Source organism: Archocentrus centrarchus, chromosome 7 (genome assembly GCF_007364275.1).
Source record: "Archocentrus centrarchus isolate MPI-CPG fArcCen1 chromosome 7, fArcCen1, whole genome shotgun sequence".
In the NCBI taxonomy this organism is placed as follows: Eukaryota; Metazoa; Chordata; class Actinopteri; order Cichliformes; family Cichlidae; genus Archocentrus; species Archocentrus centrarchus.
Window position 1 is genome coordinate 30,910,520 of NC_044352.1, and position 16,401 is coordinate 30,926,920.

General features: G+C 40.1%; 1 protein-coding gene across 1 annotated transcript; it reads right to left on the reverse strand.

Annotated features, from left to right (window-relative positions):
* Positions 1–1,756: 1,756 nt before the first annotated feature.
* Positions 1,757–15,702, reverse strand: LOC115782524 (Krueppel-like factor 15). The gene is made up of 3 exons (XM_030732727.1): positions 15,566–15,702; positions 12,325–13,901; positions 1,757–4,966 (listed from the first exon to the last, which is right to left on the reverse strand). The coding sequence occupies exons 2-3, from the start codon at positions 13,809–13,811 to the stop codon at positions 4,789–4,791; spliced, it is 1,665 nt and encodes a 554-aa protein (XP_030588587.1). The 5' UTR covers positions 13,812–13,901; positions 15,566–15,702; the 3' UTR covers positions 1,757–4,788.
* Positions 15,703–16,401: the final 699 nt, after the last annotated feature.

The window sequence follows — 16,401 nt, forward strand, 5'->3', positions numbered from 1 at the left end:
GTGAATTTTATCCTTGCTATGTGGGATCCTATTTAAACTTTTAAAACAAGAATTGTCACAGTCCTGCACTTTTCTGACAGAAGTCAGGGACAGACACACAGACACACACACACACACACACATATATATATATATATATATACATATATGTAGGTACATTAAAAAGCAAAATAGGGCATAGCTTCACAGCAGCTAACAGAGCATATTTTATCAAGACATTATCCTGCTAATTTGATACATAATCATAACCAGTGGCGCCGGCAGGACAAAATTTCATTTAACGCACGTACAGTAACCACTCCGCTCAGGGGGAGTGAAATTTAACTTTGTTAAAGTGGTGATTAAGAACCAGAAACATGCCATGGCCTGCAGTCAGTGATGTTAACATTAATTATCTATAATATTTTTGTCATTAGTGCCATTAGTGATGAGATGCAAGCACAAACGCATTTTAAGCACATTAATCAATTAAAGAATCTAATGATTATATATAAAATTCTGGCACGAATTAGAGAATAATTTAATCAAACTATTATTGCTTATTTATGTGGACTTCTGGCACACCTAAATATTTGTAAATATTCTGTCTGATTTTATCTCTGTAAATAATTAGCTTTTCAGCTACCAGATGCTTCATACTTAGCTCACTGTCATTGCCTATCATTTGGTTTTTGGCAGATTGTGTATCACCTGTGCTCAATAAAACCAGGAAAATAAGCTGAACAGAACAGTTTGACATTTTGGGGAAAAACCTTGTTCGCTTTGTTCTATAATCTGTCTGATGTTCATTTGAACTGTTCATTTACGATCCATAAACTTGTACTATGGCTTAACCATTGTACAGAAATGTGCAGAAAGATATATGAGACAAATATAGGCCGCTATAGCGATGGTTGAATATGTGTGGTTCAGTGCCTATCCACTGCCAGACATGTAATCCAAGGCTGTGCTGTTTCCAGTATATATAGTGTATCCCTGTGTTAATGTTAGACTAACATAATGTAATATTTTGTTGTTTTTTAAGTGTCAGAAATGGCTGTTTGCTATTATATGCTCCTGTAATTCTGAGCTCCTCCTTAGTTGCTCTAAGGTTGGATTAGCTGAAGTGGCTGTATGGTCTGTATTCAGAGTAATTAGCTCAGTGTAATAACTAGCCCACATTATGTTAACCGTCAGTTAACATTTAGTTCCTTTGAGCGTTTTCGATCTATGTTTCACTGGATCTTCTTTTAAAAAAAGGTAAAATATTTTCTATAAAGGCATACATTAAAGCAAGTCTCTGTAAGTTTTGGAAGAAGCCACAACGCATCCATTTGATTGCAAATGAAATAATTTCATTCATAAATTGCAATTTGAATAAGTCAGTAACCCGAGCAAGCCTTGGGCTGGAACAACCAGTTACACATGGTAGCTAATGTTAGCTAAAATTAGCGGCCTTGAGATAGAGACTAGATCAGTCTTTGGACTTAAGGTCCAAAAATAAAAATATCGCTTTCTGGAATTACACTTATTTATAAATGAGATTAGTGAGTCAGTTAGGCTCTTGCTACTTGCGCTTGGTTATTGCATTTATTACACTTAATTAATCTGCCCTAAATCTGACACTTTTATCATCAGAGTGACTAAAATGTATCAGAGGAAACACCAGGAAAGCAACATACTATAATAAATCGAAAGCAACTATTTATTGGCTGATAAACAATAAAAACAAATCCTTTTTTTTGTTATTTTTATTGTAAATGTTTTACATTGTAGAACAAAAGCAAAAAAATAACATTTTTGGCTCTTCTTTTTTGTGTTGGGTATGTACAGAACACATTTGTAACTGACGTGTTTCATAACACATTATCTGACACTCTTATTTTTCAGCTCGCTCAGATGTTATTTTATTTTCAACACCAAAACAAGTGCAGGTAAATAAATTGTTGCTCAAATGTATTTTTTGACTTTTTACAAAATCACAGCCGCATCATGAAACATTTGATAATTTTATAATGTGTTATGTACACACCTCACAAAAACTAAGTTACCTAATTTTTAAACAATATATTTGAATTATCATGTTATGTACACTTTCTTTACAATCTTAAAAATCTTTCACAATCACAGAAATCACTAGAAGAATATTTCAGTTCTCTTTTAGATGAATATACAGTATTTACATACATTCACGGGCTCATGTATGACACCCATTCAGTAAAGTGTTTCTTCTAATTGCATGGAAGGAATGGCTGACTGAGTTAATACACTTCTTTCATGTAGTGTCAGGGGCGGCGCACCAAACACTCAGAAGAATTTGACAATCATTTCTGCAAATCATTCATTTCTAAAGTCACAAAGCATCTATTTCTTAATACCCGATTGTAAATCGGTTTGAATACTGAATTTTGTCAAATGATTCTCAAATTTATGGCACAGAAATTTGCTCTGAACTCAGCAGCCGTGCAGCATCTGCTTTTCCTACCACGATGTTTGGTTTGATTCAACTGAAACGCAGAATAAGAGATTAAAGCAATCTATGCAGGTAGGTGAGATATGAAAAAAGCTTAACAGTCACTGTTCCTTTACAGTGCAATATCTCTATTAGAACAACCAGTATGTTCAAAACCAAGGACAGACAATAATGTTTCTTGGATACTTTTGAATGTGATATTCACTGTGAAAAATGTGCTGTAACAAATCACATTTAGGTAAGATCACGGTAAGAGAAATTATTCATAAAGATTCCCTTTAGATGAGTTATTTAATGTTGCAATGACACCAAACCTCTACTCTCAGTGGATAACAAGTGCAAAAAACGTCCAATTAAATCAGCTTTTTAAAGTTTTGATCTGTGGAGGAAAGTGGAAAAAAATGGCTGTTTGGTACCTCTTTAAGCTAGGCACAAAATATTTCATATGTTAAAACAAGTCATTGCAACTTTTGAGAGCGGCAATACATTTATTCTCTTATAAATAAAATCTTAAATTCTTCAGCGATACAGCGCTCTTTTTTAAAAATGCAATACTATGGGTATTTTGCCTCCAATTATACTTTATTCATTAGCTAATATAAGTTAGCTAACACTAGCTTTGGTGGCTGACTAACTTCTTGCTAACTTTTTACAATCCTGTAACTTATGACAACTTTGGCCAATTCTTTAGCAAAAGTTACACAGTCTGTCATTAATGCATTTGCTTTGGTGCTCTTTGTTCTAGTCTCATCAACTGGCTACCAAATAGAAAAACTATTTGATATTTTATATGCAAATCATTTCATGTAATTTCAAAAGTTTTTAAAAAAATCAAGATGTAAGATTCACATTGATACCAGCATTTTGTATCATATGACAGCAGTGACATAAAGTAAATAAAGTCACATTAAGTAATAATTGATATGCTGTAACAAGATCATTAAAGAGAAGTTGTGACATATGAGATGAACAAAGACACAGTTTTAAAGCTTGGCTTTGAAATATTATCAGGCTCATCAGTGGATGTAGCTGAACTGCTCTGATTTTTTTTTAAAAAGACATAAAGTTTATAATTATTAGGATTAGCAATGTTTTGACAAGATGAATCAAAAAGAGTCAGACAACAGAAAATTCTCCAAATCCTCAGTATGAGAAGAAAAACAAAAAATGTCATGTGTATCAGTGCAAATTACATGATATTTTTTCGTGAGTCGCAATTCAGCATGAACTTGGGCTTTGTTCTTATGTTCAAGGTCACTACAGACCCCTAAGGCAACAAAGCGACTGATTCAAAAATAATGGAATGTTGATGTCTTTTTTTTCTATTGAGAAAGAATTAAACAGGACCTTAATAGTCCCCATTACTTCCTACTATGCCCAGTAAGCTCTTGTTGCCGTGCAACAAATTAAATTCAAGCCGTTAAGCAGTAAGTTTTTGCTAATATTACTTTTCAAAATATTTGGCTCCGGGACGAGTATAGAAAAATGGAGATTTTTAAACAGGGATGTATGCGACTAGTTGACCAGGCATTTAAATGTTACTGCTCTTGCTAAACAACTTGTTGATACAGAAAATGAAGGGTTGTATGTCAGCGCTGCTAGCATGCAAGAAGGGAGGGCTGCTGGTGCTAGCGCTAGCTAATGTTAGCTACACTTGCAAACTAATCATTGTGTGTGTGTGTGTGTGCAACATTATGCACAGCACAAAGTGCCACACATATCACACATTTAAAGCATGATTTGATTACGGAGGAATGTGATTAACAGTTTATACAATATTTGTATAGCCAATGTTAAACTTGTCCATTAGACTGGGCTCAGTTTTGAGTGTTCTGCCTTTTAGACTAGTCAACTAGTCTGATTCCTTTTTTCTCGTTTAAACAACTAGTAAACTCGTCGCCATAGCATCCGCAGTTTTAAATAGTAGCCAACCCCCCAGTGTACCTTTCTATTGATATAAGGCTTTTGATTGAACATTAGCAATAGCACACACCTCAAAGTGTAAAAAATAGCAATTCTTTCTTCAAATTAGATTAGCTAAAATATCTGAGAATAAAGTTGTAATATACAAGAAGCTTATTCCACCTGTGAGGGTGCTTTGTCAAGTAACAGTTTTCTGTTTTAGTTTTTTACAGTCTTTTCCTTGTCACCCAATAAATTATCACAGTACCATGAGTGTACGTCACGCACACGCGTTTGAACATAAACACATCTGGGCAAAAAAGGAGTCCTGTACAAACTCCTTTAAAGGGCATCTGGACTGTCACCCTTCCACCCCGCCCCTCCTCTGTCATTCCCTCCCCTTCCCTCAGCTCCATCAGCCTGCCAGAGCGGGGTCAGAGGGGTCCATTTGCAGAGCGTCCTGTCCTGCTGCTTCGTGGAAAGCGGTGGACTTTGAGGTGTTTCGACAGGTGATCACTGCGAGCGAACTTCTTCTCACAGACTATACACTGGTACGGTTTCACCCCTGAGTGGGAGCGACGGTGTCGGGACAGCTCATCTGATCGAGAAAATCTGTTGAAAGGAAACCGAGGACGTGATTAATGAATTGATCAAGTTTTACTGAACATTAAACACATTCTACTACAATAATTCCCCACTAATTACTTCCAAATGTTATACTTTATTACTGTCAGCGATGTGATCTGTTTGTGTATATATATATATATATATATATATATATATATATATATATATATATATATATATATATATATATATATATATATATATAAAAAACAAAAAAAAAGCAACAAAAAATGTATGTAGTCACGCTTTAAGCTGCCAATAATATGAAAGCCATGCCAGGCTGTTTTATCTGAGGGCAACCTGATAGGTGTGAGTATGCCCTGCGACTTCTCTGTGAAGTTAAAGAGCCATCCCATATTTAGCTTAACACATGAGCACTGTAAATCGAAGCCCAGTCTATTCCTGGCCTGCTCTGCTGTGGTCTCTATGGGATTCAGCCAGCTTGGGTATCATGTCAGCAAAGGGTTAAGTGGATGATAGAGCATTACCTGTATACTTTGATTTGGTTCTGTATATATTAGCAAAGCCGTTAAGATCTGAATGATCTGTAACACAGATTGATTTTCTAGCACATTTTCCAGTAGCAGCAGCAGGCTGTAGATATGAAGGTGATAATTCAGAGATGTAAAGCTGTCACTCACAGTTATTTCAAAACATTTCCACTCCAGACATGTATTACACAACTGGCCTATTCATCATTTTAATAGGCAAGTCATAAAAAGAAGATAACTGACAGAGCTTATAAAGCTAAGCTGTGACATCTGAAAAAGCAAGAATCTTAAATAAAGACGTCTCATGTCGTTGGTGCTGAGCTCCTTCTCAGTTGTAAGTCTCACATAATCGCTCATAAACTGATCATCGGCAAGTGTGAGCACCTCTATGAAGGCAGAAGTTTTGGAAGTTTGCTAGTCTGCAGCATTCAGGTGTGCGTTAACACAAGGAGGAAAGACATCAGCAATTATCTTAAAAAAGGAATTTTTGCTCCCTATGAATCCAGGAGTTATAAGGTCATTTCTAAACTTTCTGACGCCTATCATTGTAAAGAGATAAAGACTGTGTAAACATTCAAGACAGCTGCCAATCTTCCCAGGAGTGAACTTCCCAGCAAATTCACCCCAAGGTCAGACAGTGCAATGCTGAAAGAAACAGCTAAAAGAGCTACATCACCGTCTTTAGAGGCCTCAGTTAGCATGTTAAATGTCAACGTTCATGAGGGTACAATTAGAAAAAGACAGGACAAGTATGGCTTGTTTGGAAGGGTTGCCAGAAGAAAGCCTCTTCTCTATAAAAAGAACATGGCAGCACAGCTTAGGTTTGCAAAGTTGCATCTGAGTAAACCAGAAGACTTCTGGAACAATGTACTGACAGACGAGCCCAAAGTGAAGATGTCTGACCATAATGCACAGCGCCATGTTTGGCGAGAAAACAAACAAACAAAAAAGCAGCATTTATGCCCTCATACCAACTGCCGAGCATGGCGGTTCGGGCTTCTGGTATTCTAGAGTCAAATGTGATGCCATCTGTGTGACAGCTGAAGCTTGGCCCAAATTCGATCATGCAACATGCAGCAGCAAATCTACAACAGAACTGCTGAAAAGGAAAAGAACCAAGGTGCTACAATAGCTCGGTCAAAGCGCAGACCTCAACAGGACTGAAATGCGGAGGCTGGACCTTAAGAGAGCTCTGCAGGAACGAACACCCGCAAACCTCAATGAACTGAAGCAACGAAGCGTGGGCCCCAAATTCCTCCACGATGATCTGACACACTGACGCGTTAAGTCTGAAGAAGGGCAGCTGTGCCCGAAACATTACTTTTTTCAAGGCTTTTGTATTCAAATTTCATTCAGGAGCTCTTTAGGTGTGCGTACCGCCTTTTCACATTGTTTTATTTTTGTGTTCCTGCACCCTATTTGATTTTTTCAGATGTGCGTGTCTTCATCATCTTGACACTGATAAAGTCACACATTATTTTAGATTGCTGTTAAAGGTCTTTCTACATGCTGCTGAGTGATAGGGTGTACCTTCTTTTTCATGACTGTACACAGTGTAATAGTCACAAGCTAAAACTCAACACATATAATTCATTACTTTTTGGTCTCTTGAGGGCAGCATATCAGATTGACACTAAAAGTTATCATATTCACCAGTTATTATGTGTTGACATCATGAAGTAACTTTAGGTTAAACAAATGTAGATGTTGATGTCAACATAAAGGCGTTGATGCAACCTTCTCAAAACGTCTGAGCTACAGCTCGCTCTTCGACGGGTTAACTGAGTGACAGAAAAAAGGCAAATGAAAGACAAACAGGGATGTTTTACTCCTTTTAATCTATTTGTAGCCGTGAATGTAGCTATAAAATGTACTTTTGTAAAACTAAAAAGCTTTGATGTTTGTTACACATCTAGAAGACACAAGAAAAACATTCTGAGTTGTAGTTTTGATAATGAGCCAAGGGAAACTGTAGCTGGATAATAGTTCTTTTCATTTGCCACTTCCCTTTACCCTTGAGTTACATTAATTTTGTGATACTGTCCTCTTATGTCTTTTGAAGTCTTTTGCAAATATTAAAGCGATTAGCAGTTTTTTTAATCTGTTTTTTTTTTTAACCCTACCTCAAGAACATTTCATATAAATGGAAGAAGAGATTCATCAATGTCTGTAAGTTCTCTTCTTTATGTGACTGCACGCTTGGTAATCAGTGGATGACGTGCATGCGAGCATTAAACCCTAAAGCTATACTATATCGGCTGCAAGTTTGGGCACAGTAGAACCCATGCATGTGTATTCTTCTGACTAAACCTGGGCCTGAGCCTAACTATGACATATTGCACCCAGGGAGATTTTTCAACAGAACATACATGCAGGAGTTATGAAATTAGATAGCCTCACTGTTCTTCAAATCCACATTTTTTGGCATGAAATTAATCACATGTCCTTTCTCTTTTGCCACCCCACCATCTGTCTCCCTCCACCTCATGCCCCCTCCTGCTTTAATTCTTTTTCTCTAGTTTATTCCTCGTAGTAATCTCACTAGTTTCTCAGCTTTCTATACATGCCAGAGATTGTGGACTCTTGAGTGTCCACAATCTGAGTTCAGAGAGTTCATAACTGCAAGGGTTAGGATTAGAGGCAATTTTGTTGATTTCTCGAGTTTGTGTTTTTCTCTGAGGGTTGTGGCTTTTGCACCTCATTGGGGCAGCTTGACATGGAGCAGCACAACACATAATATACATACTAGCGTGGGCCCTGTGGGAAACACATATGCAGGTTTTGTTCTAGCTTGTCCCTGAACTTAGATCTGCGTCAAAGCAGCATTTAAAAACAGCCCGAAAGGTGTGGCAGTCAGGCTGGTTACAAACCCGGAAAAATACAATAACACAGATACTGGTAGGCACACATACTGTAAACACTTTTATAGATCATCCTTTATTTCGCCACTCTTTTTTGAGTGTACGCTGTCCCTTTAAAGCCCTGCGTGTTCCCATGTTTATGTATATGAGATGAAAAAAATCACCCAAGTATGCCTCCTGCATATAAACCAATACAAAGGCCATGAATCTCTTCTGAATGATTTTTACAAAATAGATATTATCTCTTTATCTAGCCAAACAGCAGCGGCTCTCTCTTCATGGTGGTCCCCGAGAGATCAACAACACATCATGAGTGAGGGATCATAAATTAAGTGCCCTCTCTTCTTTTTCCTTTGTCTCACTTTTGAGCTCTAAGTGTCCACATCTAAGGCTAAATTCAACTGTGACAGCTCCGTCACCACCCAACATTGTTTTGTTGTAATGATGAATGCATCAGCTGACAAAGAAAACAAGCCACAGCCCCGATGACAGATGCCGAGTCCACACATGCTGGAGTGTTTTTACAGCAAACCTTGGGTTCCAGCCCAGCCGCTCAACACAACCTTCACATGAGAGTCACCATGCAGGCCTGAGATGAAAATACTCTGTGTGTGTGTGTGTGTGTGTGTTGCTTGTATGCGTTCATTAAAGTGTTTACATGTGACCAGATGGTCACAAGAGGGGAATAGAATTCCAAAAGCCTTTAAAAAGGAAAGCAGTTTGGCAAAGGAAGGAATATAACTTTGAGTTATATGTGGGAATCCAGCCAATGAAATACCACTCCTGTCTACTTCAGAGGAGCCAACACATGGATCTACTCTAGGTTACAGAGGGTACAAGGAGCCTGACTCCTTACACTTCCATTTCCCGACTCAGGGGGGGAGGAGTGGGGAGGAGGTAACTTTATAATACAGTGAATTGCTGCTGTTGCTGCTGCTGCTGCTGTCACTACAGAGAAGAACTTGGGATACTGTTTGTTTTAGGACACTTAAAGAAAAGCTTCATCTAACATCTAGCTGTTCCTGAGTTGTAGCGCCTGCATCATTCTCCTCTTCAGTGGACCTCACCACTGGTGTCCTACTTTGAAAAGTGCTGAGCTGCTCCATGATTGGAAATTTAGAATTTTTTTTTGTTACAAGAAGCAAAATGTGGGAAAAATGACCTCATAGGTCATTTTTTTGTAGGCACGTTTTATGACCAGTGCCTACGTTTTAAAATAAGATGAAGCCTGTAGCAGTCAAACACAAAAGTGCGTGTGAATAACGTGTTTGGTTTTCTCTGGGAAATCCTGAGGAAGTACGTAAATATGGATTTTCTCAGATTTTTGAAAAGTCTGTGGGGACTAAATAGCCTTAGATGCCACAAAGCTTAAACATTAAATAAATATACTAGTTCTTATAGTGTTTTTCTACTGTACTTAAATACAACATGCCTCATTCACACGCATTCATACAAACACTTCAGCATTTTACCCAAGGATACTTCAGCATGCAGACTAGAAGAAGAGCCTGGGATTAAACCGCCAACCTTCTGATCAGTATGTGACCTGCTCTACCTCCTGAGCTGCAGCCACATTACACACTGAGGTGAGCAACATAACACGTGAAGCTACATGGAGAAGCTCATTTTGGAAATGCTGATATTGGTCATTTTGGAGCAAACGACCGACACTGTCGTTCGAATTGGAGGACATGTTGAAATGTGGGGAAATTTTAACAGCATCACACTGATTATTCAAAAGAGTAACTAAATAACTGATTACTTGAACTGCAAAACAAACACGTTGGTATCCCCAGTTCTAAGCAATGTACGCTTTCAGTGACATTTTTATCTAAGATACATACATTATGTCCATGTATCTGCTAATTAAAAAATAATCTTATTGTAGCTTTCTCGAAGATGGCCCATTTCCAATACAAATTCATTTTAGGCTGCAGATCAGAGCACAGGCTTAATTAGCTTAGCATTATGATTGGAAAAGAGGGTAACAGCTAGCCAAAAGCTCCTTTTCATTCCATTTCAAGCTCACTAATAAAAGCTTTGTTGACCTCATCTATTTGATCTGAGGAAAAGCAGAAAGCTAACATCAATAAGCTGCAACCGTTCCTTTCCAATGAGCGGCCGGGTGCAGTGACTTCATCAAATTTCAGCTGGATGTTTGGAAACCTCACCGTAAAGCCAAGACATGAGAGTGGTATCACTCAGCTCGTCTGTCCTTCGTCAGCTAGCTTGATGGAACGATACGGACTTCCAAAGGACAACTGAAACTGCAAATGCATTTAGCACATTATTTCTCTACAGAACATGGGGAAAAAAGCGTGTCTCAGACCCCAAAAAGGGATTATGAGGATAATGAGCGATAGATCACAATAACTTGATATTAGATAATATCTGTGTAAATACTTGGATGTATATCCACCCATAATGTTCAGCATATTGTTAAAAAATGTCAGGCCTTGTTTTGCAATGGTTGTAAGTGTAGCACAGCCTCCTCAGAGTGTGTTGATTGTAAGTACAAGTCTGCACTGGACAACTCTGCGGAGCTGGACCAACATGTAAATCCCTGTCAGAATTATTTAAACTTAACCAGTGCTTGCTCTAATGTAACCTGGCCTTTGTCCATATGTAGAAAGGTATACACCAGCATGCACACACAAGAACACACATCTATAAGACTCTATATGCATCCTTGGGCAATGACTGAAAAAGCTGACATTTGAACTTTGTATCTAAGAGTTCAAACCAGGATTTTCGCTATTCAAATGAAGGCAATGATTTAAGCGTGGAAAAGCTAACCAATTTGTGGCAACTTTTAGTTGGTATCACAGACCGATAACGTTAAACTTGATTCTGTAATGATCCTCTGCTATGAACAAGAGTGAAGTGGCTGCAGACAGAGAGCAAACAAACGGAATAACTAACAGGGGACAAAGTCTGCATGCAGACAGCTTCAAAAGGCACTCTATCTAATCTGCAATTTTACCACAGTAGAAAAACACACAGATAGCAGGGATACAGCCAACATGCAGAAAAGAACAAATTGCAACCCTTTAAAAAAAGCCTTGAGTGTAGCTTCCCTGAAGAGGATCTATTCCTCCATCCACTCCCATCCATAAACTACTCAAACGGAGCCTCCTGAATCGTCTCTCAGGATGTTTAACACATATTTACACCCTCATTAAAGTTTTCTCTCGCTTGTAAAACAATATCTTTGGTTCTTTTAAATGTAATGGTGACATCAAACATGGAACAATCTCTTCTTTCTGTGAGAAGCATGAAACCCGTCCAACATGTTTCAGTCTGCACAAAGAAGTAAAGTAATACAACAAGACAGCTTCATGCTGTTGCACTTGATGGATTACATTTCCTAGAGTTTCACTTCTTATGTGTAATAACGTGACAATAGAGCATTATTCATTACATGGCACACTAATGTGTAGCACCGTGGTGCCTCATCAAAGCCTGCACACATTATTCATGTGTATATGGACTCATAGAGTGGAAGTTGATAACCCTGGGTTAGTGCAATCTCTGTAGCATAGATTTGGATATATACAACGGTGCATGCCACAGGTGTATTTAACCTCCTAACATCCACCAGGTAACTGAGTAAGGGGTTGAGCTAGGTTTTATTTTACCCCCATGCTAAACAGGCAAATTCACCTTTCAAATGAAATCTCACACATTGATTTTGACATCACACCTTTTAATTTTTTTCCATTTAGGTGCTCCAAACAGATTCAGATTCTTTAAAATGGGGCGGACTTTAACTCAGTCCCTACCCCTATCTCTAGATGGGTTGCTGGTGACCTGGTGGATGTTATAAAAAGTTAACACAACTGACCTCATCTAAGGTGTGCTGTGTGTAACTCAAGAGGAGCACACATTTTGCCATATAGCTTCAGTTTATCTTCCTCTCTCAAAGTAATGGCTAACTTTTGACATTATTTGAACTATCAGATATACTATAAAGACATTTGGTTGTGCTCACCTCCATCCACAGCCAGGCCATGTGCAAGCAAATGGCTTCTCCCCCGTATGCCTCCTGAGATGAGCTTTAAGGTGGCTGCTCTTGGAGTACATCTTATTACAGCCAGGAAAAGAGCACTTGTGCATTTTAATAAGGTCTGCGACTGCACTCTTCTGGTACCTCTGACCTCCTGTGAACACGCCTGCAGTTGAACCGCCACCTAACCCACCTTCCACAAGCCCTGAAGGTTTAGCTGCAATGGGCACCGGCGCAATCCGGACAAATTTGGATGAAGCTGTGACTCCGGCTTTGCTTGAGTTTGCAGCGTTAGCTGGAGAAAGCAGCTGAGGCACTAAGGCAAAGGTCTGCCCCTGAATGTTAACCAGGAGCTGAGCTATTTTGATATCGGTTGGGGCCAGGGTTTGTTGGGACTGAGATTTCTGGGGATTCTGGGTGTCAGACTCTGATATGGCACCGGAGTTTGGTTCTTGTTTGATCTGTATGGGCTGGATTTGTAAGATGACAGGCACCGAAGAAGCAGAGCTGGAACTTTCTGATGAGGAAGGCTGTGATCCACAGTCCTCCTGTTTGATCCCATCTGCAGGACTGTTAGCACAGCTAGCTACACAGCTAGCATCTACTGATGACGATGAGCTGTCCATGTCTAATGCACATGGTGCATGTTTGGTCTCTGTGTGGGAGGAGAGTGGAGAATGAGCCACAGGCACAGTTTGATCTGAGTTCTGCAACACTAACTCAAGTTCTTCTGCTAATGTCCTTGAATTTTCTGCCTCTGACGTTGGGGACATCACCTCCTCGCACCCTTCTTCTTTTTCCATTGCCACAACCATGTTCTCCTCTAAAAACTCCTCAATCTCCTCCAGAGTGGGCTGAAATAGGAACGCTGCAGGATCCTGAAGCTCATCAAGGAAGACTGGGAACTCATAAGAATCCTCTTTGGCCTGCTGCTGGAGTAGACTCAGCTGCTGCTCCCAAGCCAGTCCTGTGGGTAAAAGGGGGGCAGTAGGAGACGAAGAGGTGGAAGAAGGTGGAGAGGACAGGCAGAGAGAGGATGAAAGAGGAGATGAGAGAGTACTGCTGTTGGTGTTAGAACTTAATGAGGTGGTATGGGAGGCCTGAGACAGCAGGAGGTCCAGCAGGCTGTCTTGACTCTCTCCTCCCGAGGAGCTCCCACTGCTCCTGCTGCTCCTGCTTTCATAGCTGGAGCTGAGAACATGTCGTGCCACCGGGGGTGAGGACTCGGGGCTAGAGCAGAGGGACGAACGAGGGCTAGAGGAGTCACTGAGGTCATCCTCAGAGAGCCGAGGAGAGGAGGAGAGAGTCACTCCTTGGTACGGGTGGTGGTGGTGGTGGTGGTGGTGGTAGGTACATGCATCAGTCACCATGATGCCACCATTAGTGTGGCAACAGAGGCAGCTATAGTCAGACTTTGGGGAGCCGGTATAATACAGGAAGGTCTCCTCACCAAGTGGTAAGTGATCCACCATTCCTGTGCGGATGACTGGCAGTTGGCTCTGCTTTACTCTGCTGTGAAGATCAGGCTGTGGTGAACCTTAATGAAAGCTTCTTTCTTGTTCCTGCAAAACACAAATGGTTCTGTTCATTAAGAATGACACTGGAAGAGATTTAAGCCAAAACTCCTCTCCTCTGACTGTGTACAACTTTAATGAAATGCAACTTTTTACAGGCTTGTCTTCTTGGGTGATAGTTAATCCAAAAAATCCAGCATGACGCTAGCACAGCAACACTGTCTGCGGTCTCTCTAACTCACACATAAGTTAATTTTTTAACAAGCAAGTCCCTGTTTTTTTTCTCTACAAATAAGTAAACCAGCAAACACCTTTTTTGGGGAGGGGTGGGGGTGTCTTTACCTGTTGTCTGTTCAAGAGATTTGCAGCTGATGGTACTTCAAAAGGAAAGTCAATCATGTGTGAAGGAAGTGGAATTTAAAAACTGTGCACGTGTGTGGGTGTGTGGATGCTGCAGCTGCTGGTTCGGACTTCGAGTTGACCATATGGAGTTTGGGTTTCCCATTTCTCCCCGCTTCTAACATTAAAGCCACGTGCTCATTTAACATGTTTTTCTACTTGTCTTTTATAGAGCTTTTTCTGGATGACTAAACTAAGTGAATGTTTGTATCAAAAAGTTCCTCATCATTGCAGATATTTAAGATTAAAGGCACAGCACAAACGCAGTTTTGGAGTCATTCAGTGTCACTGGAAGAAGAGGGATTTAGTGTCTATTTTTAATGCCAAACAAAACAAAACAAAGCACCACATCTACATTTACATGGATTAAAAAAAAATGCTAGACATTATCAAATGCCCTTACATGCAGTGAGTGGCTTATGATGATTAAATGTGACTCTAAAATCCCCCTTTAAAAGCTTAAAAGGCTGCATGCATACTGGATGAAGAGACAAAATGATGGTGCGCCCTCTTCTGTAAAAAAAAGAAAACAGTTTCCATTGTGAAGTGCGAGGAGCTCCAGGTGGTCCTGAGTAAAAATAAATAAATAATTGAATATATATATATTTTTTAATCTGTTCTTACTTAATGGCTCGATAGTTTTGAGTTTCCAAGTACACGTCTTTAAAGACAATTCTTCCTTCAATCTTATGTAATTTATGATCTTTTGCCAGAATTCACTCTGATACGGTTTCATTTGAGGTAACATCATATGACATTGAGGGTCTGGTGGTCTGCAGCTGCTCCATCTATGTGATACCTTATGGGAGGGTGGGGGTTGGTGGGGGGGGGGGGGGGGGGGGGGGGTGTAATAGAGTTTGGGATAGGTTTGGCCACGTCTCAAACCATTTGAACTGCAGTAACCCTGCAGCCATTAAACATCAAAAAAGAGGGAGAGATTTTGACAGCTTTGTGCTCTCTTGCTCTTTAACCACACTGCGTGATTAGTCAGGTGTGGAGGTTGACTCGGAATTCACGGCATGTTTAGCGCTGCAGGCTGTGACAGCTTGTCCGATCACACTCACGAGATTACCTTTTTTTTTTTGGTAAATACGGGATTTAGTCAATGCTGCTGCAAACACAGCGTGCGCCTAAGTGGGGATTTCGCAAATATTATATATGCATTATCAGGTAGCAACTTTAGCGCGCATATATGTCAGATGTCTTTCACTCGTCAGAGCCACACTACACTGCACCGCAATAAGATACACAGAAAGCTTACAGTCACGCATGAACAGGTATTTTTTAGTAAACCACGCCGCCTACGCGCTCACCTGTGTGTGCAAGGAATCCGAATCCCGCTCCTTTAAAGCTGAGCGATCTTCTCCTGAAAGTCCGTGCGTAATAGCGCGTAATGGCAATATAACTCCACCGCACGGTCTTTGCACACTCGCTCGCTCTCTCATACACAGCTCTCGCAAAATCTCTCCCTCTCTCTCTCTCCAGCGTAGCTGTTAGCTCGCTTAACCGTCACGTGATCGGAGTTCGGCATGTTATACCAGTGAAATCAGGGCTCACGAAGGCTCGTCCGCTTGGCGCGCCGTAATTGGCTCTCGGTGACGGGAGGCCGGCCTCAGGGCCTGGCGTCAGTGAAAAGAAGGTGTGAGTAAAGCAAAAGGCGAGGATGTGTGCCAGTGAGCCTCGATCATAAAATCACTTTCATATCCCAACACCAACTCTTCTGATGGCTCGTGTAGTTGTCAACATTGTGCTGATATGCTTCATTTACGTCTGGCAACTTGTTTCCATCCCCCTCCTGGTGGTTTATTGAAACCATGCTAAAAGAGGTTTCTGTAATATTCTCAGTCAGGGTTGCAGTTATTTTCTTGTCTGTATCATTCATTCATGTAGAAATAAATGTCTTTTACATAACATTACCATAGAAACCAGTATATTTGAGACTGAAACATGTTAAATCACACCGGGCCGTCATACATCACAGCATGTGAGCTGCTAAAATTTAAAAGCACAATTTTCCATGAAAGAAAAAAGCATCAGTATCCGCTACCTAGAAAGCACACTGAGCTTTTTTACAGATGATCATGTCTGGATATGTGGCCGAGTGACTGAGGGAATGAGGGAGCTATTGAATAGGCATTGAGCGTGTTTA